This window comes from Lagopus leucura, unplaced genomic scaffold (assembly GCF_019238085.1).
Source record: "Lagopus leucura isolate 7727_CA_CO unplaced genomic scaffold, USGS_WTPT01 Super-Scaffold_100002, whole genome shotgun sequence".
NCBI classification, from domain to species: Eukaryota; Metazoa; Chordata; class Aves; order Galliformes; family Phasianidae; genus Lagopus; species Lagopus leucura.
In genome coordinates this window covers 24,314,555-24,337,827 of record NW_024962263.1, presented here as the reverse complement: position 1 = coordinate 24,337,827, position 23,273 = coordinate 24,314,555, and the positions used below count along the sequence as shown (strand labels likewise).

The following is a 23,273-nucleotide window of genomic DNA, read 5'->3' as shown; positions in this document are numbered from 1 at the left end:
CCATCATTACCAGCATGCTGGAAGACACTAAACACTGTAATAGACATCACAGTAGACAGTCCAGTGACGTCACACTCCACAAACAAAGAATTCACAGGATTAAAGCATCTATGACATTCCTAACTGATGCTAAGCTTCTTGAAAAGCACATTCACAGAGAAGTTTCCCCACTGCCTTTATGCCACCTATGCAGAGCTGTGTCACATTCTCATCCCTCCCTGGCCACAGCCACCCAAAGTCTGCCTGAGTTTATAGACCATCTGCTGCACTGTAAAAAGAGATTTGACCTTAAAATTACTTTAACACTGACCTCTAGTGTCAAGAGATGGGAATTTAATTTTTTATGAAGTTGGACAGAGTTGAATCTCTCATCTGCAGAGACTCAGTAGGTCAGGCTGATGGCTGGATGATCTTGAAGGCCTTTTGCAATCTAGATGACTGGATGATTCTACAGTTCCACTTTCACTTCCAACAACATGCAGTTAAAGATATATCTCCAATTCAGGTACATGAGCTACAAAACAAGGACAAACTATGGGTGATGTACCATGTCCTGTAGCAACTTCACAATTAAATCCAGATCTCTGCTTTCACTTATAAAAGACAAAAATGAAACTACAAATTGAAGATTTCAAGCATTGTAACAATGTAACAAATGGATTGCAACATAAGCTAAGCATACACCATGATGTGACAACTGCCCACATCTTCACACAGCCAAACAAAATTCTCTTTCTCATTTCAGGGATCATAATACTGAGGCAACATCTCTACTGCAAAACGACAGTACAACGGCCCATGAACTCACAGGGACAGGTATTTTGCCCATGCACCTATTTCATTTCTGTACTCCACTTTCTAAGCTTGCCAATAAGGAAGTTAAGAGAGACAGCATCAAAAGCCTTGCAGAAATCAAGGTAGACGACATCCACTGCTCTCCCCATATCCATCCAGCCAGCCATGACCTCACAGAAGGATACCAGGTTGGTTGAGCATGATTTCTCCTTGGTGAATCCATGGTGACTACTTCTGATAACCTCCTTCTTTTGGAGATGTTTGGAGATGACACCTAGAATACAGTGTTCTACTACATTCCTATGGAAAAAGGTGAGACTGTCTGGCCCGTAGTTTCCCAGCTCCTCCTTCTTGCTCTTTCTGAATACTGGAGTGATATGGGTTTTCCTCCTGTCCTCAGTCACCTCTCCTCCATGACCTTTCAAAGACGACAGAGAGAGCCTTGGCAATCCCTTCTGCCAGATCCCTCAGCACTTCTGCATGCATCCCATTGGCACCTGTAGATTTGTGTGCATCGATTTTGCCTAGAGGCTCTCTAGGTCAGATCCTCCTCAACCAAGGGGAAATCTTCCTTTCCCCAGGCTCTCTCTCTTACCTCCAGGATCTGGGATTCCCACAGGGCAGTCTTAGCAGTAAAGACAGAAGCAAAGAACGTGTTCAGTAACTGCCTTCTCAGTGTCCTCCATTTACCAGAGTAAAAGAAAACCTTGAGGAAGCCACAGCTCCAGTACACAATGTAACTCGCTGTCTTTGTACTCTGAGAGGCAAAGTATGGGGGCAATGACCTTTGCATGGAGGTGTTCCAAGAGGTAGCTTGAAGTGGCAAGTGCTCTCACTAAGCATGGTGTCTTATAGGCCCCTGTAGCACACACACTAATAATACATATATGTATGCATACGCATGCACATATAAAGCATGTACTTAAGTCAGAAGGCTGAACCACAAAGGGTGAGAAGAACCTCGGTATATAATCCCAGCCTGGGGTAAACATGAGCAAGTTCTAAGCCGTCTGAATCTACAAGTTCATTTTCTGTAACTTGGTAATTCTATAAATTCAATCTATAAATTCTGGATTACACATCCTTCATTTACATTAACATCAATTGTATCAAGGGAGATTTTCACTTTCTGCCACCTACCCATCCAGAATATTTATCTCTAGTAGCAGGACTCAAAATGGGAGTCCAGATTCACTTTACTGCTCAGTATCCCCAAAACTTGTTTCAAGAATGGCAGAGTTTTCCAGAGGGCTCCTCCAAACAGCTGATATCATGGAAATCTTTATGGAAGTTCCTTCTGGAGCATGGGTTTAGACTGCACAGACAGCAGGAGAGTACAACAGCCCCGTGAAGGATTAGGCAACACAGCAGACCAGAGCTCAAACTGAGTTAGTTACACGTGTATGCACATATGAATCAACACAAGCACATATATTTCAAAATAATTGACATGGCTCTCCAGTTACTTTCAATGCAAATAATCTGCTGTGAGAATGAACTTAACTAAAAAGACTACAGATTCAACCCTTCACAGATGTGAAGAAATCTTCTCACACTGACAAACGTTATCCCATAATGAAAACTATACAACAGGTAAAAGCTTTCTGCTGATGAACTGCCAGCAAGAAAACAGGTTATTTTCCAATATCGCAGGCACATGTGGTGCACTTCAAGAAGGTCAGCAAGTCAGACAGCACACAAAGACCCCGCTTCCTCCACTGCTCATATGTTAGCAATCTCCTGTGTGCTAGTAGCTCACCTGATCCCAACAGAACACAACAGTGATGCCAGGAGGGAAACATCCCTTATTTAAACACAGTGAAGAGCCTGCAGATTTAATGTTTAGGCTACAGACCAGGTAATGGGATTTTCTTATGTATTCCAGCTGCACGTGGGAGTGCTTAGGGATGCACATGGATAATTAGATACAAATACCTATGGGACAAGAGAGAGAGAGTGATACACTAAATAACAGATGCAGAATGGTCTCTGAAAGTTGTCATAATCATTACCTCGCTTGGACCTCAGCATCAGGGAACTGGTCTTAAAAACAATCATTTGCTCACGTTAGTTGGCTGCCAAGCCTCCATCTAATTCATTCATTAGCAATATATACCTACTGTAGGGAACCTGCTTTGGCAGGGGGGTTGGACTCGATGATCTCTGGAGGTCCCTTCCAACCCCTACAATTCTGTGATTCTGTGAATATATCAGGTTAGCAAGCTGCCATGGCAGGAAAATAATTAGCTTTCCATTGCAGGGTGGCACATTTCTCTATTGCACTGACATAACAAATAACTCCATAAACTGCTATCTTTTTTTTTTTTATTTTTATTTTGAGGTCTATTTTTGTTTAATTAACCCTTCCAAAGACTGCTTTAAACTGCAATGACAGAGAGCTCTTCGACCAACCACTGCTGTCTTAGCATGAATGGCTATTATACAAGCAATTTATGGGTGACCTAGCTTTAGGTCATTTAAACACAGCTTCATAGAATAGCTGAAAGCAAAACATGCCAAAAGGCATCCTCATTAGTTCTTCTCTCCATCATCTGCATGTACTGAGTAACTTGAAAGCATAATTTCAGATGGTGCTATTGTGTCCCAGCACACATCAAAATGATTGCACACCAGTTGTGTGGGAGATGGACTGCTAATGTTCTGAAGATTTCTTAATTAGGTTTGTTATTTGCCTTAGCCAGAACATAAGCGTATTCCTAAAGTCAAAGTAGCCTAGCCTTTTTTCTGCAAAGTGCTTTGAAAAGAGGTGGGTCAAAAAGGAAATTCTAAGATCTTATCTGCACTGTCTTGTGCAGTGTGTTGCACGGTTTAATGATATAGTGCACTCAAAGGTCTTAATATGTATTATTACTTCTGATTTTCTTTCTTCACTCTTGATTTTTGCCTTATGGATACGGGGAAGATGTTTGTTGGTATTACCCCTTTCCCTCAGTACAACATTTAACCCTGCAATATCTGATTTAAGTGCTAAGAACACCAGAGCCCTACCTTAATATCTTAGGGGAAATTTCAGTGGGCTTCAAAGCTTTCTTGCTGCTCCTCTCTCTAATTCTATAGCCTCTTCTTGCTAAGAGCTCAGCAAACACATAGCATTATACAAATCAGGTGGGAGGAACCAGTCTTTGTATAACAGCGTACTTCTAGTAAATGCAAGCCTTTCTTAATGAAGCCTGACAGATGTTTACAGAAAGCATTTCGCATTGATATTTAACTAAAACCCTTTGGCAGAAATTCTAGTAAGAGGTCATCAAAATACCCAAGCAATTTCTCTCACTACCTGACATATGGGTATGGTCAATTACATTTACCATTGTGTTGTCTCATTACTCAGCTTCATAAAGTATCATTAACATTCACGACTCCCTCTTTCTGTTCTATCTTTAATTGGACTCATTAACTGCATATCTCTCCCTAAATTGTCCTGAGATTTCCAATCTGATTTGAAAATGTTCCAGAGGACTTCAGAGCGTAGAGTTTGGATAAGTATTATCAAAAAGGAATGAAAATGCTTTTGGAGCAAAGGAAGTAACAACTTTTATTTTTTCTGAGAAAAGCAATTAACACCACAGCCCTGCAGAACCACCTTTGAGAAAAGACATGACACGTTGTAAGTAAATATTTCGTACAAAAGAGGTCCCAAAGCAATTGTTTGGATATAGATGTTTTTTATGTGAGTCTAATGACCAAATAGGATTTCGAATCCTGCTACAATGTATTGCTTGTTCTTTTTCCTGCCACTACTGTATCTGATCAATTCCACTGAAAAATGAAAGAAAGAAATGACATGTTACATGAGCCTCAAGTAAAAAGATGCTTCCCTGGTACTGCATTAGCTAAACAGCGTGACTTGTGGAGGGCCTTCTTGCAAGTACTGCAAAGTAGTGTCATAAACAGCCACTGTGCAACAGCAGTGTGCTCCAACGCCATAAGAAACAAGCAGGGGTCAAGAGGAGAATAATCATCTTCATCCCAAAGACTGGTTTTCATGCATGGAATTTTACACAGGCCAGAATTACTCCCATCCAAGGGCTCCAGCACAGAAGAAAAGGCTCAAAACTTTGTGCAGAAGGGCATTAAGAAGAAAATGAAGTTTTTTGGAAGAAAATCATTCTTCTATTTAAAACATTTTCCTGAGTGAAAAAAAAGCAATCAAGAAGTTTGGTTGCCTGTCATCTTTGGAATGCTAATCATTATGGTAACTGTGCTGGTAAAGGAATTATTTAAAAACTGTTATTTACTGTTTATATTTTTAATTGCAGCTACATAGCTGAACGTGCTCAAGGAAGCAAAACTGCATGGATAATTGGAACTGCAAGGAAACAATCTAAGGGTTCACAAAGTGAAAGCTGCTTCTAACTTAATACCCAAGGTTTTAAATTAGGAAAGCATTCGAATATCCAGTTGATAAAGATGGGTGGCCTGCTGGGCAAAGGTAATTGTCAGGGACTTAATTCAGGGCTCTCACAGCACACAACGCAGGGGAGTTCCCCACTGCAGCAGTCTGAAACAGTAAGACACCATTTACAGCCATGAGACTAAAATTAGTGAGTACTGCAATTTTACAAATATTAACAAAAATATCAGAAGCTTTTCAGCCTTGTGGGTGAGAACCTGTTACAACACTTCATTCAGAGTCCTGTCCCAAACATGTAAAGAGCCATACAAGTCAGCCCCTGGTCAACATAATGTCAAGAAAGGGGAAAAAAAAAGTTCCTGTTCTCCATCAGATCTGTGCCTCATTCACAACTGAAGTTTAAACAGGACTGGAAACAAACTTCTGAGATGGCTGTCATGCTCTTTTAAAACTGAAGACATCCCAAAGGAGGAGGAGCTGTGAGAAGTTTGGGCAGCCCTCATATTAGCAATGCTGCCCTGTGTGGAAAGGCCACCTTGGGGGCACAGTGCAAATGAGAGAATAGCAAAGCATTAACAAATGAAGTCTGGAAACCTCAGTCAAACAAAATCAGCTTCCATTAGGCAATAAGTCATCCAAATCAATTCACATCTTCCTTAACCCTTACACCCTAACTACCTGTGGAAAAATAAGCACAGAAAATTACACTGTGTTGAGAGGTAAAAGGAGATTTTTTGAATGTATCGCTTACCCGAGGGCTGCATTGCCAACGTACTAACAAACTGCAACACCTCACTACAAGACTACAGTACCCCTCGAAGCCAAGCACTCTTCGATGCTTAATTTAACTTAATGAAATAGCAATGAAAAAAATATAAAGACAATACACAAAGTATGTATCTTTCTTCAGTGCTCCTTTTAACTGCATTGCGAAACACCCAGCAGCCATGCACTCCTAATACTGCGTTGTCATAGTGCCTAGCTTCTAGTTGCAAGGGGAACTATCTGTGGAGAGTACCGCTGAAAGCTGACATGGACAGGTGCTGTGGTCCAGCTAATGTCAGAAAATACACAAATTTACTGCAGCTCTATATTGAGTAAGATGGAGTTTCAAAACCTAAGAGATCAAGGTCTAATCGAACACTACAGCATCCATTAATAGAGAATTTTATTCCAAGGATATACAGTGAAATGCACATGAGTATTTCAGACTTTGGGTTTACGCATGCCCTCCAAAACTTCGCCACAATTCCAGTTAGCAATGTATACAAAATTATAATAGACATCCAAGAGCAAAACCTGGGAGCAGTATTAACACTGGAAATACATTCCCTAATGAATCAGCATAAAGACCAAGACCAAATGCAGGAAGAACTTCCCTTCTCTAAGCACTAATTTTCAGAAATTTCTCTGAGCAGCAAAGAAAGAGCACTGGATGCAGTGTGTGGGGCACAGTGTAAACTCCAGGATATCTTAATTTTAACATCTTTCCTAATTCCATACGTACGTGCAAATTAAACTGTAACACGAACTCAAACAATTCTTATATGAAAAGCTGTTTAAAAAATAAAAAACAAAAGTAGCCAATGAGTTCATTTTGAGGGAAAACGGGATACTCATTACACTGAAAAACAAGAAATCCCCCAGTGTGCCTCCATGTGAAAGAGAAGCTGTCAGACACAACAGATCAAGCGATAGGGCGCTGTTTACCGCAGTACCTCGGTGGATATTACCATAAAGGCACTGTTCTGTTTGAAACATATCCAGGATGGTAGGTACGTAACAGAATCGTGAAGAGCAGTATGAAGTATGTATTTTTTTTTTTTAATACATGTAAGTTGTTGTATAATCAATGGATATTAAGATGTTATAATCACAAAATAAACAAGAGAGTTAGGCAAAGTAGATTATGATGACCAAAGAGAATAAATGGAAGGCTTACGCTTAGTTGGGCTCACCACAAAACACCAGAAGGAGGGATCTCCAGACAAGATCCTTCCTCACTGGTAGCCAGCGCTTAAATAGGTCTAGGAGCACAGGTGAATTGCCTTCACCTGTGCTCCTCTGGCTGACTCATGGCTCACCTCAGGTGATCAATCAGAGGTTCAGGCCATGACTCAGCAGTTCCCATACAGTTGTCATAAAAGTTATTCCCCCACAGCCCCAAGAATTTCAGGTGCTTTTTTTGTGATTACTTTTTTGTTTGTTTGCTTGTTCCTTGTGTTGACAAAAGGAGTATTCTCATCTTTCTGCTCCTGGAGCTGAAGCTAAATACCTCTGAAGGAGCTGTGACACAGTGAAGCAGGGTCCTGACTGCACAAGGAGGAATGCGCAGCTCATTCCCCTAGGACTCTCCCTTCCACTCAGCCCTATTGCACACTTCCTCACCAACTTGTTTAACCCACAGTAAAGAGGCAGTCCCTGCCAGCAGCTGTCATGAATGACTGACAGGACAGAATACAGCAGTAATACAGCAGCTAAGCCTGCAGTATCAACTGAAGAGAGAAAAACTGGCTGCTGAAGAAAAGCTGCTCAAGCTCACCGCAGCAGTCTGTAATGAGAAAATATTGCAGAATGAGTTCTGGAAAGCCTATAGGATACACTGCCTTAATGTTTTAATAGGCTATGCTGCATCCTACTGCCTTAGTATATAAGTACTACTTTAAACATTAGTATAACTTCTGATTTCCCTCACATGTTTGAGCAAAATGACAGTATGCTATATACTCAAGCACAGTTATTGTTGCCTGTCAACAGCAGAACTCCCATCTGAAAGCTTTTTGACTTCTTAGTGATAAAAACAACAACAAAGAAGAGTATATACATGGTACTTTTATGCAATACATATAGAGATTTCTATGCAATAAATATAGAGATTTGTCCCATTAACAGATTAAGGCTCAGTATAACTGGATAATTTTGCCATGTCTTCAGACAGATCCTTCTCATCCTCTATAACTGTCTATCATTAAATAAACCAAATGCTTTGCAGACCAGCGTAACATACATATTGAAGAAATACACTTTGGGGCAGTAACAGCATCTGCAACTACTTAGCTAGCTCAGTGTGGAAATAACAAAGTCAATGATGGATCTCATTGCATGTACATCATAGAATCATCAAGGATAGAAAAGACCACTAAGATCATCCAGTCCAGCCATCAACCCATGACCACCATGGCCACTAACCCATATCCTTCAGTGCTCATCTACTACATCTTTCTTGAAAGCCTCCAGGGACAGGGACGCCCCCACCTCCCTGGGCAGCCTGTTCCACCACCTCGTCACTTTGCAGTGGTAATCCACGCACATTACAGGTCTGATCCAAAAGAAAAAAAAAATGACCCAACAGCAAAATCCTGGGATTTCTGCACTGAAACCACATGCGGCTTGTGTAGCCATCAACCTTCCAAAGTAAAGAGGAAAAAATTAGAAGCAGAGAGAGATATTAGACAGTGTTAAAGGAATCTCTTGAAACAAGATGACTTAGACTGATCTTCCTCGCAATTTCATTAACAGAAGATACAGAAGCAATAAAAATTACTATTACTAAATTAGTGACTTCACCTACTAGATTTGAAGCCACTCTAAACACTCCAAGCAACCATAAAGGAACAAGTCTGATATTTCTTTATTTTCCATAAACAGTTGCCAAATTTTCTGCTACAGTTTTTCACCTACCTGCATATTCACTAGGCAACTCTAATCACATGCAGCTGTTCATGAAACTTTAATGGTGTTTTTCCCAGTGAAACATTAATATTTTCTGGTTAACAGACCCATATTATAAATCATTTTGTGAAACACAGCTAATTAAAGCACAAAGTTTCTGCAGAAGTTTTTGCTAAGTGATTGAAGATCACAGAAACACAAAATAAAAACTATCCACTCCACATAAAGGCCTAAACTGAACTCAGCAGAAGGGAGCAAAACACTGGTGCGTACAGCACGGACATAAAAGGGATTAGGGTGTAAGGATTTCTCATTTAATAGGTTATTTTTTAATGAAAATTCCTTTTTTAATAAAATGATATATTGTTTCAATCTTAGCAACTGGATTTTACAGTTACTTTGTAATCCTATAATTACATCCAGAAGATCAGCATGACCACCTGACCTCTCTTAAGGGGGACTAAGAATCACTCTCAGACTTTTAAACTTCTGCATCTTCTCTGCTTTATATAAATTACTTGCCAAGACATCACTGAAAAGAGTCTTTAAAACAAAAATAGATAAAAGAGAGAAGAATCAAAGGTACTATTTGTTTACGTTTCAGCAGTTCAACTCTTGATGTTTACAATAGTCCTGCCTTGGCACCTACCAGGACAGCATTACAACACTTTCTCTGCTACCGAGACCAAGCCATATAGAGTTGAGGGGGATATAATATTTTATTTAAGCATATTGTAGAAGGATATTAAATTTTACAGGTCAGATTCTCCATGGTGCTTGTATAAGGCTGGGGCTGCAGGAAGAACAAACACCCCACTGCCATGATAGACTGACCCTGTGTCTGCCTGGACAAAGTTCCCTTGGCCTTGCTATGGTGGGATGGGTCTCCAGGCCACAGCTCACACATTTTCCACCATTTTTAAATAGATCTGGGTCCCAAACTGAGACAAAGCCATGTTGTACCTCTGAGAGTGCTTCACACAAACTGAGCTTCCCACATGTTATTCAGAAGCCTACCTAAGCCTCTGAAACATCACCAAGCACAAACAGGTAAGTGCTAAGGAGGCACCTGGACTAGCTTCTTTCTGTTTGGGGTCATCTTTCAACCATATAACAAAACAAAAAACTGCTGGGGACCTTGGAACAAAATGGTTTGAGGTTTTTTCGTTTGTTTGTTTGTGGGTTTTTTGTTTTTTGGTTTTTTTTTAGCAACTCCTTTTCAGGCTCTGCCTGGACCCTTGGTTTTGCCTAGCCCTTCCGTAGCTCCCACACAGCAGGCTCAATTCAGCTCTGCACAGCTACCGGGGCTCAAACAGAGAGCAGAAGTGGAGCAGACAAGCAAGGTAATTCAATTTAGGAAGATAATTCGCTTTTCGTATTAGCCATTCCCCCACCACCCAAATAAATCACTGGCAACAAATACCCAGCCTTTTTCTAATGAAGAGAGAGTGCTATGGTTATTATCTTCATTCTTCACTCCTGATGAGCTGTTGAAATGTTTGTGCCTGATTCTGAACATATTGGTATTGATGTAAAAAAGGGTCTGCCTTTACAGAAGCAATCACACTGCCAGCACCACAAAGGAGGAAGAAGAACAGGATAGGGCACTTGTTACCCAGTACAGCTCTCTGAAATGCAATTTAAGTTTGCGTTGGTTTTTTTTTTCCTATTGCTGCAGTTGGTTACCTGAAGCTCAACCTCCACATGAAGAAAGCCTCTCTTCCATTCCCCTCTGTGCGTACTTTGCATACTTACAGGGTATATAGATGTGATAAACACAAAGCGTATCCCTTCTTATAGTGCCTCAAGATATAAAAAGGAGGCAAATTCCCCCTAACCAAAGATTTTATCAGTGAAGCGTACCTTTCATCCCTCCCATAAGCTACTTTTCTGAACAGATGCTTCTTTGAAGTACAAACTGTCCCTGTCACAAAGAAGAAAGTGACATCTTCAACTTTGAAGGTATCTGGGCTCTTTCTTGACAGACAGAATGTGATACAGAAGATTATGAGATTCTGTATGTAAGGCGGTTTTTGGCTCTGCAAGTTTTCCGTTCATTTCTTTGGTTGAAAATAAACATGAAACTGCACAACAGCCTATCCCTCCTTCATTGAAGAGCTGTCGGCACTTCTGTAGAATCAGGTTAAAGAAGTCAAAGAAGTCACTCTCTCCTTCCTACAAGAGAGAACGTACATTGTCCCATATCTGCCAGGTGACTGAATTCACTCATTTCTAATCATGACTAGCTTCCCCTAAATTTCCTCCACAAATCATATTCAGGCATTTGTGTGAGTTCCTATTAGTGATGGATGCAACTGTGTAGCTCCAAACCTGTTGGTTCACCACCAGGTCAGGGAGGCTGGGAAAGCATTGTATGGTATAAAGGGCCAGGAATGGGATGCATATCTGAATAGGATTTTGTTCATTTATAGTGCACAAATTTTATTCAATACACAGAACCCAAACTTCACCTTCTACCTCTTCTTGTTCTATCTACAGTAGGATGCTGAGTATGAAAGCAGTCATCTCACTTGCACACTCTCCATGCCTCTCTAGAAAGGCAGGTTCCACCTTTCCCACCACACAGGCTACGTGGCTGAGCAAGATATACATCTCTTGAGCTCCTTTGGGTTACTAACATGACGTTGTTGATGTCACCTCTGCTGCAATCAGCCCTGCAGCACAATGCTGTGATTCTTTCCCCTGACTCACATTCACAGCACATTTGTTCCAATAGGCTTGAAAATGACGGATGAGGCAGCTAGGTTTTCCTGCTCAGTAGGTTTTTGCTCCAATCTAATTAAAGACATTCAGTAACTCACTAGAGTTCCTTGCAAACTACACGCATTCCATGCTTTACAATAAACTCTGAAAGCAAACTGCCTGATATTTTCTAAATCAGTTCCTTAAATTGAAAGGATTCCTCAGGAATTTCTTTACAATAATATACCAAAGCTGTGTGTTGAACCAGAAAAGTCAAGCTTCTTTTGAAACATCTTGTTTTTGCTGTTATTGTTAATGGCTTTATTTTCTTGTCTAAAAGCTAACAAGGAAAACCACTCTTGGTTCTCTGACATGCACAGAAGTGACAGGACAGCTCACTGGAAACAGTCAGCTCTGGTCACCTTGGTTTGAAACTGGGTCAGTGATGCCAGCTTCTGGGTATACAGAAGGAATATGCAATTAATTTGGGGATTCAGAAGCTGAGGGCATGAACATTCTCTGCTTGCAGGCAGAACTCAAGTAATCCAGCTTTTGTGCTTAAAGAGTAGGCAGTCGTGGTAACTAAGGCATGTTTACATATGGTTTTTGAAAAGGGCCTCCTTTCTGGGAAATGCATCAGGGGATCTTTGGAACCAGTTAAGCCAAACCCCACATTGTCACACCAGCTTAATTCAAATGCAAATGGGAGATGGCCACCACCACAAGTGTGAGAGAACACGTACTGGCAGAAAAATACTTGGAGCTCTGAACAGTGCAAGCACCTCTGGAGACAGTCAGAGGGAAAGACCATGCAGACTTAACACGCTGTGCTTTCAACTCTGCCCCTGGCACTGAGAACAGACCTTACCCCTGCCAACAGTCTCTTAGTCCTTGGTGCCTCATGAAATACCTGTCCTCATCTCCAAAAGCAGAGTACACTTAAGCTGTACCTATGGGAACAAATTCCTTCAGGGTTGTAACAACCAATTAAGGGATGGGAAGCAATTACTTCTATGTCCATACAAATGAAACTCCTGCAATGCAATTAACTATCCCTTATCATCTACGGTTGAATTTCTGAAAAGCACATGCTGCACACTGTCTCCTTCCCTAGGTTTTTCACAAATTTAATCAGTTTGTTTTAGCTAATGCAGTGGAACCAAGCTATTCTAGGGAAATAATATATGACTGCAAATTACCTGAATATTTTCAAATGCTTTTTTTTCATTTAAAATATAATTTAATGTGAGATTTTGCAGTATTCATTTCTATTAATATATTATCATTTCTTCTTTATAAGTGATGAGCCAGTGTGTCATGTAATTTTTTCTTCTAAATAGACCAAGACTTTGATCTAATGCAAGCCCTTGCTGGGAGTAGAGAGGCTTTCTGTCTAATTTAGTTACAAAAAATATTCAATTAAATTTGGGAGTTTAATTCATTTAGTTATGAAAATTAAATGAGCTCAATAAAGTACATTTGATTTGCCTCAGGAAAAAAAAAATGGGGGGGGGGGGGGGGCCCCAAGAATCTGTGAAAGGGGAAATAAGGAGGGGAAAAAAAAGTAACTTTTCTTCTCAAACTGAAAGGTGAATAACATGAAGAGCCTGCACGCATTTTAGTGTGGCTATATATAAACCATATCTACAATAAGTTTATTTACAGTTTCTATCCAGAGACCACATAAATAAATGGCATTAACACTCTAAGTTAAGTCTTCTGGGTAACAAAAATACTGATAGGTCATATTTGAGTCCACCTCAGTCAGTAGGAGACTGGACTCTTCACACCAGGAAGGCACCAGTCCTACACAATCTTTCTCCATCTCTCTCTGGAGAAAGAGGAAGCAACGGAAATTATTCTACAAAAAGGGAACTGAGCCACTTGGATCCCTCTGAGAGAAACCCCCTTCTAGTTCTGCAGCAGCCACTTACCATTTTTGCAGATAGGACAGCACTGATCAGGCTCATAGACAGGATCCACGCACTCGGTCTGGGGACAAGCTGACACAGTGCACAGCACTTCACCATTGGCTTCACAGCGGCACTTCTCACATGGAGAAACCTGAAACACAAATCCACTCATCTTTTAATCCTTTCACTTCTTCTTTCCTTTATCTCTTATTCCTATTCCTTTAAAACAAATGCTTTTTATGGTCTGAATAAAGCAGAGGGCAAGGCTGGGCTCCTGCAAAATTACAGGACTGCAGCAAAATGAGTTGCAAGCTCTGCTGTGAACCTGTGCCAAATGGAATTGCTAAAGGGATCTCAGGAACAACAAATTCTTAGATTTTAACACAAATAAAGTAAAAATATTCCTACATTTTTAGTGAAATTCCTGCATAATAGGTCCCTAATTCAGTTGAAATTTTGCTTAATTTTATTAGATGTTCAAAAAATAATTTAGCAAAAAAATACTGCATTAAAAATAAAGGAGAATTTTTGCTAAATGAAACATGAAACTTCTTTTAATGGAAATCTTCATTGCATTTTTTCCAGGTTTGAAACCTCTTGGTGGCAGGAAGTTGCGTTTCACTGAATGCAACTTCACTGACAATGATCATTCTCATTGTGAAGTAGGGAAAAACATCCTGTGAACTCAGATATTTCCCAGAGGTTAACTACTATTTTGTAATATGTGAAACTTTCTGAAAAGAAAATGCAACTCAAAGAAAGAGGTGAAGCCAAAAAAGAAAGAAATAGGGTCATCCTTTTTTACCTACTGAAACGTAACTGGTTTTGAAGAATTCTGCAGAATAGAAGCTCCAGGAGATAACTACTTAAATGACCTACTTCAATTCAATTAATTTCTAACAAAATGGAATCAAGGATCCCTTTAGGAAAGATATGGACTTTAAAAAGTCTGTGTTTGTTGGATGTATAATTCCAGTTGTTCTCTTCCCCATAAGGTGCTGCACATGGTATCTCTAATGTCCATGTACTCCTAGAAGAGCTGGAGGTAGAGGGAAGGAAGGGCACCAAAGAAGAAATTGTATACATTAAATTGCATCACTATTCTCAAAAAAGCCCCACACTGCTATCTGTGCTCAAAGCGCAGGATGAAAATCTGGCTGCACGTTAATAACAGTGATCCTCTAAATCCATCATCTGTTCACATTCCAGGTTTACTTAAGGTCAACACTTTGACGAGGCTGGTTTTGCTTGGAGTCTTTCCCATTCCAGATTCCAGCTGATGCAGAACAACCATCTTCTGCATTTCTCCAACATGAGCAGAGTAACCTCAAAACTCAAAAATATAGTTTTTGTTATGGAGAATCATGCGAGATCTCTAACTTGCAGATCTTCTGGTATCTTCGCCCTCTTTCTGAAGCGTATTTCTATCATATTTCTTTTTTCCTGAACTCCATTCTTGGCTTGCTTGTCCTGTTCACATCTTTCTCACTTCCTGAGTTCAAATACGTTGATGCTTGCACAGCATCATCTCTAACTAAATGCTCATCCATGCTTTGCTACTTCTCTTCCCACCTGCCAGGACTGTCATTTCTTTATGCACTTGTGTATTTTTTAACACCATCCCCTCTACTTAGAATGCCTAAATAGGGTCTCTTGCTGTGTTGCTTTCTGCTTTTATTACTATTATTTATTTCAGACTTCCTTTGCTAGCTACTTGTTTCCCAATTTCCCTTTGCTTTGCACTCCACTCAGGACAAAAATATGCATCATGCATTTATAAAATGCTACATGGAGGCTGACAGCCCACTGCTGCAGACTTTTATTGCGGGCTTTCAAACGGGAACTTCGTCTTGTAATTGTTCAAAGACTGCCATGTTCACTTGCAGAGTTGGAACGTCAGCAGATGAGGTGATTTCTGATCTCATGCTCAGAGTCAGCTATTTCAGACAGTCACTTGAATTTCATGAGAAAGTTTGAATGTAAGCAAAAATGAGCCCCTGCAAGTCATTAGTAAATAGTCTTCCCTCTGGACTTAGGTGCAGAAAGAAATGCTTACTAAATTATGAAAAAAAGAAATTTAGAAATCCTATTTGATCAGTGCTACTAGAACTCAGTTCCAAGGATATGGCTCAACAAGGCAAATCTATAGCTTTCGATAGGCTTCAACATTTTTTTAGACTTATGCTTAAGTCTAAAACTTCTACAGCAACAAACCAGTAAGTAAAAAATTGATAATACTGCAAAATGACAAACAAAACTGATCAAATCTTTGTCTAGTAATGATAATTTGGAATGATGCCCTTTCCTCTTGTACAGCGCGTTCAGTTAAGGACCACATTGTTCATGAATCAGTACACTATTGCTCATGTTACACTGCAGTCAGGAACACTCTTCCTGTTTGGTAATGATGGATTGTTTCAGGAGAATGCATACAGAATCCCAGAACAATTTGGGCTGGAAGGGACCTTAAAGCTCACCCAGCCCCACTCCCCTGCCATGGGCAGGGCTGCCACCCACCAGCTCAGGCTGCCCATGTCCCCATCGAACCTGGTCTTGGGTGACTTTAGAGATGGAGCACCCACAGCTTCTCTGGGCAGCTGTGCCATTGCCTCACTACCCTCATTTGGAAGAATTTCTTCCCAATATCTAATCATAGAATCATCAAGGTTGGAAAAGACCTCCAAGATCATGAAGCCCAATCTAAACCCACTCTTTTGTAGTTGAAAGCTGTTGCCCTTTCTTTTTAGCCACTATGGGGTCTGGTAAAAAGTCTTTCTCCATCTTTACAAGTAAGCACCGCCAACTGTTAGGCCCAGTTTTGTTCAACTTTTCCCTTACTGGGTAGGATAAACACTCCTCTGATATCTCTGTTAAGTCAACTGTACAAACAGCAGTTTGTGACTCCCTGCCACTCCTTAGTCCAAAGGTTCCATCTTCTACTTACCCAGGAACATAGATTGCATAGGAACATGCCCATGGGAACATAGCCATGGGAAGTGTGGCAAAGCCATCAGCCACACATGGTGTTCTCCTACTCCAGGTATGTGTCAGAACCAGAGATCAGATTCCAATGCTCACAAACCCTGTTTTGTTTGACACTGCTGCTTTCCCTCCCACTTTTACAACGCTAATTTTTATACCTCAGAGTGTTTACCAAAGTCAGTAGGACCACACATACAAGCTTAGCCCACTTTGGTGAGGAAGGGGACTGGCATCAAGGAGGTTCCGCATACGTTTGTGCTCACAAACCTCTTTTCAAGCATGTACGTGAACCACAGTAGCTGCTAAAACAGTGTTAGTGTCCACCTTTATCTATTCATCCTTGGACTAAATGGTAGAGCACTGCTTTTTATATATTATCATGATGTAACAGGAACTATAAAAAAACAATTTCTTATCTTAATGGCAGCTGAATACTTGGAAACATAATCATCATTAGAGAGAGAGACAATAAGACAGTGTATTACAACAGAAGTTAAATAAATCAGAATGAAAAGAAATTTTTGGTCCTTCATTTCCTCTCCTCTGTTCCTGTAACATAAGAACATTCCCTGCAGCACAGTCACTAATGACAGCCAATGCAATGAGCAGCCTACTTGTTCATCTGGGAAACCACCAGTCTTGCAGAACTCACACTTAGCACATTTGACATAACCAGGCTGGACTGGAGACGACATGACCTAGCAGTCTCTCTCTAAAGACTAACAATGCCATGACTCTCTGGTCTGCAGATGAAGTTATTAACTACACAGCAGCAGTAGATCTGTCTATGCAAAAACTGGGTAAAGACAACAAGAAGCACAGAAGTCTGAAGTATTCACCAGGCAGCTGTAAAACCTGTAGAAAATGGAGTACAGATGGCAAAAATAAAAACTTCTTTAGAACTGTTTACAGGGAAGTTTATGAGCAGATGTGTAAACATTTTGCTATCAAGTTGCAGATGCAGGAAAAAATACACACACATAATTGCGTAAACAGGTAGACTTCCCACTAGCAGAGCATGAAGAAAACTGAACGTTAGTGAGAGTAGTAGGTTTATCAAGCAACTTACAACTTAAACTGTTGCAGTTAAGAAGTGAGAAGTCATTGACACTCATTAAAGTTCTGATACAGGGTAAGCTGAGCTTTATCTTTTCCCTTCCCACATGCCAAATAAAATATTATAGATTACATGTAATCCACATTTGCTCTTTGAGAAAAATCTAAGCTTAAAAAAAAAAAATCATAATCCCAAAGTGATTTGCTATTCTGGTGGAATTTGAATAACTATTTTCTTTCACACAACTTAGGAGAACATAAACAGAATTAGGTTGACAAGAATTAAATGTACTGTTGCATTCGCCTACAACAATGTACCAGCCTTGCTTTTATTTCTCTATCACTTCACAGTGTCACAGATGTTTCAAAATTTGTTTGGGTTTGTTGACTTCCGGATTTCCAAAGTATTCACCCCCCATCAAAAACAAACAAACAACAAAAAAAAAAAAACAAAAAAACCCACATTTTTTGGTGGCACAGAAATTCAAAACAAAACCCATAACCCATAAAGTAACAACTTCCAACAATGTAGATCTTTCCCATTGAATAATGCACTTCTGAAGATTATTTATGGTCCCTGTAAGGCTATTACTTTATATGTCAGCCTGCATTTCCAAATGTTACTGTAAGACTGAAAAACATCTCATGGAGTACGTGCTCAGCAATCTCTAGCTCCAGTGCTGAATTTTATCCTAGTTGCATTTCACCAGCAGTGCTGAGGCTTTTGCTCCAGTTTCACTTTTACGGATCCTGCAACGATGCCTCTGCCATACAGCATCACGATACCCCCAGGAGAGCAGAGCAGTGCTGATGAAAACACCTTCAGGAAACCTCATCCTTGTGATTTTGTATTGATATTCCTATCCTTTTTGAAAAGCAGAAAAACACAGGTGTACACATACACACATACGCACACAGAGCCTGTGGGTTTGCCTGTCAATCAAAGAAGAAAAGCATCAAATCTTCCTTCCCTGGCAAACTCAGCTTCTGAGTTAGTACCGGCTCTTTTCAAGGAGATGTTTTGCTGTGTTGAATTATATACAGATTTTATATAAGCAGACTCCTAAACCTGCATGTATATATATACACATCTGCATGTAAATATTTGTGTAGGTAACTTCCCTTAAAAGTTAAGTCACGTTTTTCTTCCTTCAATAATGTCTGATGAGTGGCAATAAACAGAAAACAAAGGTGAAGACAGAATAAAATCAGACTTCTATCCATTTATAATTCCTTCCCTGACCTTCATCAAGAGGTGGCATATAAGAAAGCTCTGTAAGACAGCCAGCTTTAAACTTGTAGAAAAAGCCTTTGTGTGTGATGATTTGCATTTGCAGTTGTTTCCACCAAGCAGCAATCTGACCACATCTGTGCTCTCCTTCGCCAGGCATCGTAGCTAATTGCGGCTGCATGGGCTGATGATTGTGTTTACAGTTTTGTGCCTGTATTATTGGAACCAGTGTGGGAGCCTGACAAAAAAGCAATGTCCTGACGTGTCAAAACGAAGCAGTTGCAAACCCCCTGCTGTGCTGTGCTGGTAACTTTCCTTGCACATCTGGAACAGGCACCCATTCTCCCTCCTTTCTAAAGCCGACAAATACAAAGCAGTAAGGGACATACTATTTCATTGCAGGAGGGCATCAGTTCAACTATATAAAGGCTGAACAGGGTTAAAAAGAATTTGGAAGCCAAAGCCTACACTAACATTTTTGTAAATGTCACTCTTTGCGTTCCCTTTTTACCAAAGCTGCCATCCATGCTCAAGTATAACGGAAGTCCTAAGGCTATACTCTCCCAGCATACACTGAACAAGGTACTTCAGATTTGCTTTACAGCCAGTAACAGGACACCACTATATACAGAGAAAAGCAACTTGTTAGAAGTTGGGCTAACAGCGAGGAGAAGCCTTTTAAACCTCCATATGGAGACCTGCACAGAGCACGTGCAAAAGCATCACTGCTCTGTCTGCCGTTCAGAATTAACTTCACTGAAAAAGAAGGAATCTTACAACCTATCTCTGAAGTGTCACCAACCTGCCACTACTACAGTGGTCTTCCTCTTAAAAGGAAACCACTGCCCCAGAGCTGAATGCCATCTTTGAGAGGATGCACAATTTCTTCTGCCATGCTTTGAAAACAACAAATACTCTGCATGTGAAATGTGGAGACATAAATAGAAATAAGCTTCTAAGAGCACACAGACACCACAGAGAGCAGAGGGGGAAACTTATTTACATCTTTCACAAATGTAATTTATCTTCCTCCACCTATGAAAGGCTCAAGCTGACAGGGCTCCAAAGAGCCCTCAGCCCACTCAAGCCAAAGCCGTGTATTCCCACAAAGGTGCTGAACCAGATCCTCACCTGCAGCCATTCCCAAGCAATTCCTTACAGCCTGCCTGCAGAGCTCAGCCACTATAACATGTGAAAAGGGCAAGATAAGCAACCAGGAAACTTCAAAACTTTTCAGTGCACTGCAGTAAACAACATACATTTTCAATGATAATGACCTTGGACAGCGATGTTTAAAAGGCTCTGCTCTGAAAAGCTCTCTCTAAACACAGCTTTTCAAGCCCTTTGTTTCAATGTAACCTTAAACCAGACAGTAACCCCTGCTCTCATTAAAAGGCAGGCCCATCCTCGTTCTCCGAAAGCATTGCACAACCTTTTCCGCTCAGATTAGGCAGAGTTAAAAAAAGGTAACATCACTGCCTGACTGCCGGGAATGGGAGTCAACCCGCAACCCCTGCCTGGTCCCTGCACGGCACAAGTGTCACAGGGAACGGTAAAACAAGAGAACAAACGCAGTGCTGGAAATCCTCCTCAAATCCACCCCGCTGCCAAGCAGCATCCTTTTAAGTAGCATTTTTTACTGTAAATACCAAAGGAATTAATAGAGACCAGCCCCCTCATTTAAAATTATTACAGTATCGCAGCACAAGAAAGGTCATGTTTGAGGGGAATATTTCACAGCACCGCAGAAGCAGTGCTCAGGCAGAAATGAAAAGGGGAGGGGAGACCCAGAGCACCCTCCAAACTCCCTGTGCGGCTCCAAGCGGCCGAGGCCCTGCAAAACGCCCTTCTGCTCAGCCCTTACCATGAACTCCTCGAGGCTCTGGTAGGTCTTCCCCCGAAACTCGCAGTAGTTCTTCCTCTCCTTGCACTGCGGGCAGCACTGCGTGGTGTCCACATGCACGCACCGAGGGTGGAGCCTGGGGCACTCGGGCTGCATGCACAGCGGGCCTTCCTCCGTGCACAGGCAGGGGCAGGCTGAGGGGCCCGGCGCGAACTTCTCCCCGATGGCGTAGACGAAGCCGCTCTCATCCACACAGCCCTTCCCGCGGTAGTCCGGGTAGGCGTACTCCTCCAGGGGCTCCGGGGTAGCGCTGGCCACTGCCGCCGGCAGCGACGAGGCCTCGGCCAGACGAGGCGCCTCGGCCGCCATGTCCCGCTGCTCCTGGATCGGCACGCTGGCGGACTTCCCGCCCGTCCCCTGGCTGCTCCAAGCCTGCTTCTGCTTGGTCCACGACTCCTTGTTGGAGTAGTTCCTGCTGCCTTTGCTCTTCCAGTCCCTGCCGCCCTCCTCCCTCCCGCTGCGGCCGATCTCGCCCACTTTCCCCGCGCCGGCCTGGCTGTCCCTCGCCGACGCGTGGTCCCTCTTCTCCTGGCTGGCCTTGATCTCCTGCTTGTCCTGTGCCCTGGCCAGCTTCTGCAGGGGGATGGTGGAGCTACAGAGGGCAACCATGAGGCAGCAGGTTACCAGGAGAGAGCTGGAGAGAGCTCCAATTGCCATTGCAGTAGAGCTGGGCATCACCTACTGCATCCCACAGGGGACACTGCGCTCACATCGGAGGGAAGTGCGCGGCGGATCCGCAGCCCCTAGGAAGAGAGCGGTTAGAACACTTCAGCCCGGGCACCTCTCCCCCACCCCTACGCAACGACACCTCGAGCACCATGCGAACCGCACGCACCGGGCAGAGCACAGCCTGCTGCCACGGCCATCCCTCCTCCTCCTCTTCCTTCTCCTCCTCCTCCTCCTCCCCCCGCTCCGGAGCGGACCTCCGCCCGAGCCTCGCACGCCGACCCCCGTCCCGGGATCAGGGTCTCCCGCGGCTGCAGTCTTGGGGCCGGGGCTGAGTAACAGCGCTGCCCGGCGTGGAGCAGCGCGGAGCCTGCTGCGTCCCGCTCATCTGCATGCACGGTGTTTTTCATGAACCTCTTACTCAGCCTGAAGTGCTGGTTGGTTTTTAAATGCATACCATCGCATCGAAGCGCCCCGAGCCAAACTACATCCCTCCCGAACTCCCCAAACAGACACGCAGCATCTCTTCCTTCCCGTGTTTTAAAGGCACGGCGGAGCCCGGAGGAGTTCCCGCGGCACCGACAGCGCTCCCGGCTCCGTCCCCAGCACACCGCGCATCACACCCCGAACACACACATATATACGTACGCTGCTCCGGCCGCGGCGAGCCGAGACGCTCCAGCTCCCGGCGCAACCCCACCTCCGAGGTACGGCTCCTCAAAGCCATTTAAAAGCCGCCGCACCGCCCGCCTCCCCGGCCCTCACCGGCGGCCCGGCCCGGCGGGGGCGGCGGCACCGCGGGGCACCGCGCCCGCTCCTCCCGCAGCCCCGAACTTCTCGGCGGGGCTCGGCCCGGCGCCCCCCTACCTGCGCGGAGCCGGGCTCAGCCCCGCCGGCGGCTCGGGGCTGCCACGGCGGGGCTGCCCACCCACCCCGCCCGCCGTCCCTCCGCCAAATCCAACGCCCAGCCGCCCAGCCGGCCCCACCGCCCCCAGGGGCGGGCTCCTCCGCGGCCCCCGCTCCCTCACATGGCGAAGGGAACCGGGGTACGACGACCCGCTCCGGGCCCCGCAGCGGAAGGGAGGAGCGCGGGTGGCGGTGCGGGAACTTCGCCGGGATGAGGGCGTCGGACGCGGTGCGAAGCCGGAGGGGACCGGGGGTGGCGGAGGGGCCGGCGAGGTCAGCCTGGCCAAGGCTGTCTGCATCGATCGGCTCCGCTTTGGTTAGCGCCCTCCTTAGCCCCACTTAGCAGCGATCCGGGGTGTGGTACGCGAGTTGGAAAACGTATTTGCGCTTTCGGATGGCTGACAGGTGTTTCTGTGCTGAAATACCTTGTCGGTTTTCTCTGTTACACAGAAAGTGGGCAGAGCGGCTGGCTTTAGCAGTGATGGCTGAAGCGCAGGTAGTCAGAGTGGTGGGATGGAAGGGCAGAAGAAAAGCCCAAGCGAGATCTTTGTGTGTGGTGTTTTCCATCTGCAACTGAGCAGGGGCTGGGAGCGCAGTAAGGTTACTTACATGTTTGCTTTTTTGTTTAATGCTAACCTGCATTAGATGCTATCCCAGGATAATCTGCAGTGAGTTTTGCCTTGCAGATGTCCCAGTGCAGTCCCAGTTGCACTAGCCTGAGTGCTGCAACGGATCTCCAGCAGCTTGCTGTGCCCAGCAAGCTGGGCCGCATTACCCAAAGCACTTCACAGTTCTAGGCTAGGTGAAGTTTTCAGAAGTGTTGTCATTAAAATGGTAGCGTTGCAGTATGGGTGCTCAGGAGAGCAATGGAGATTGGCTGGATATTAATGTTTCAGTGCTAAGTACCTTCCTGAGTGCCTGTTACTTCTGAAAGCTCAGGCACTTATACTTCTCCAGGGCAGGATGCAGGTGCAGCTTGTCTGCTGGGTTCTCACAATGAACGTCCATGAGCCTGGCTTGGCTTACAGAATGATTTGTTAACACCATCTTACATCTCTCATAATGAGCCAA

At 43.3% G+C, this 23,273-nt stretch overlaps 1 protein-coding gene across 1 annotated transcript in view; it reads right to left on the bottom strand.

Moving 5' to 3' along the window:
• VWC2 (von Willebrand factor C domain containing 2) overlaps positions 1-21,305 on the bottom strand; it is a 52,146-nt gene extending 30,841 nt beyond the window's left edge. Inside the window, exons 1-2 of the mRNA XM_042869978.1 lie at positions 20,592-21,305; positions 13,480-13,609 (exon numbers count right to left, since the gene is read on the bottom strand). Coding sequence (XP_042725912.1) covers positions 13,480-13,609; positions 20,592-21,305 — 844 coding nt within the window. The remainder of the gene's footprint in view (positions 1-13,479; positions 13,610-20,591) is intronic.
• Between the last annotated feature and the right edge of the window lie 1,968 nt (positions 21,306-23,273).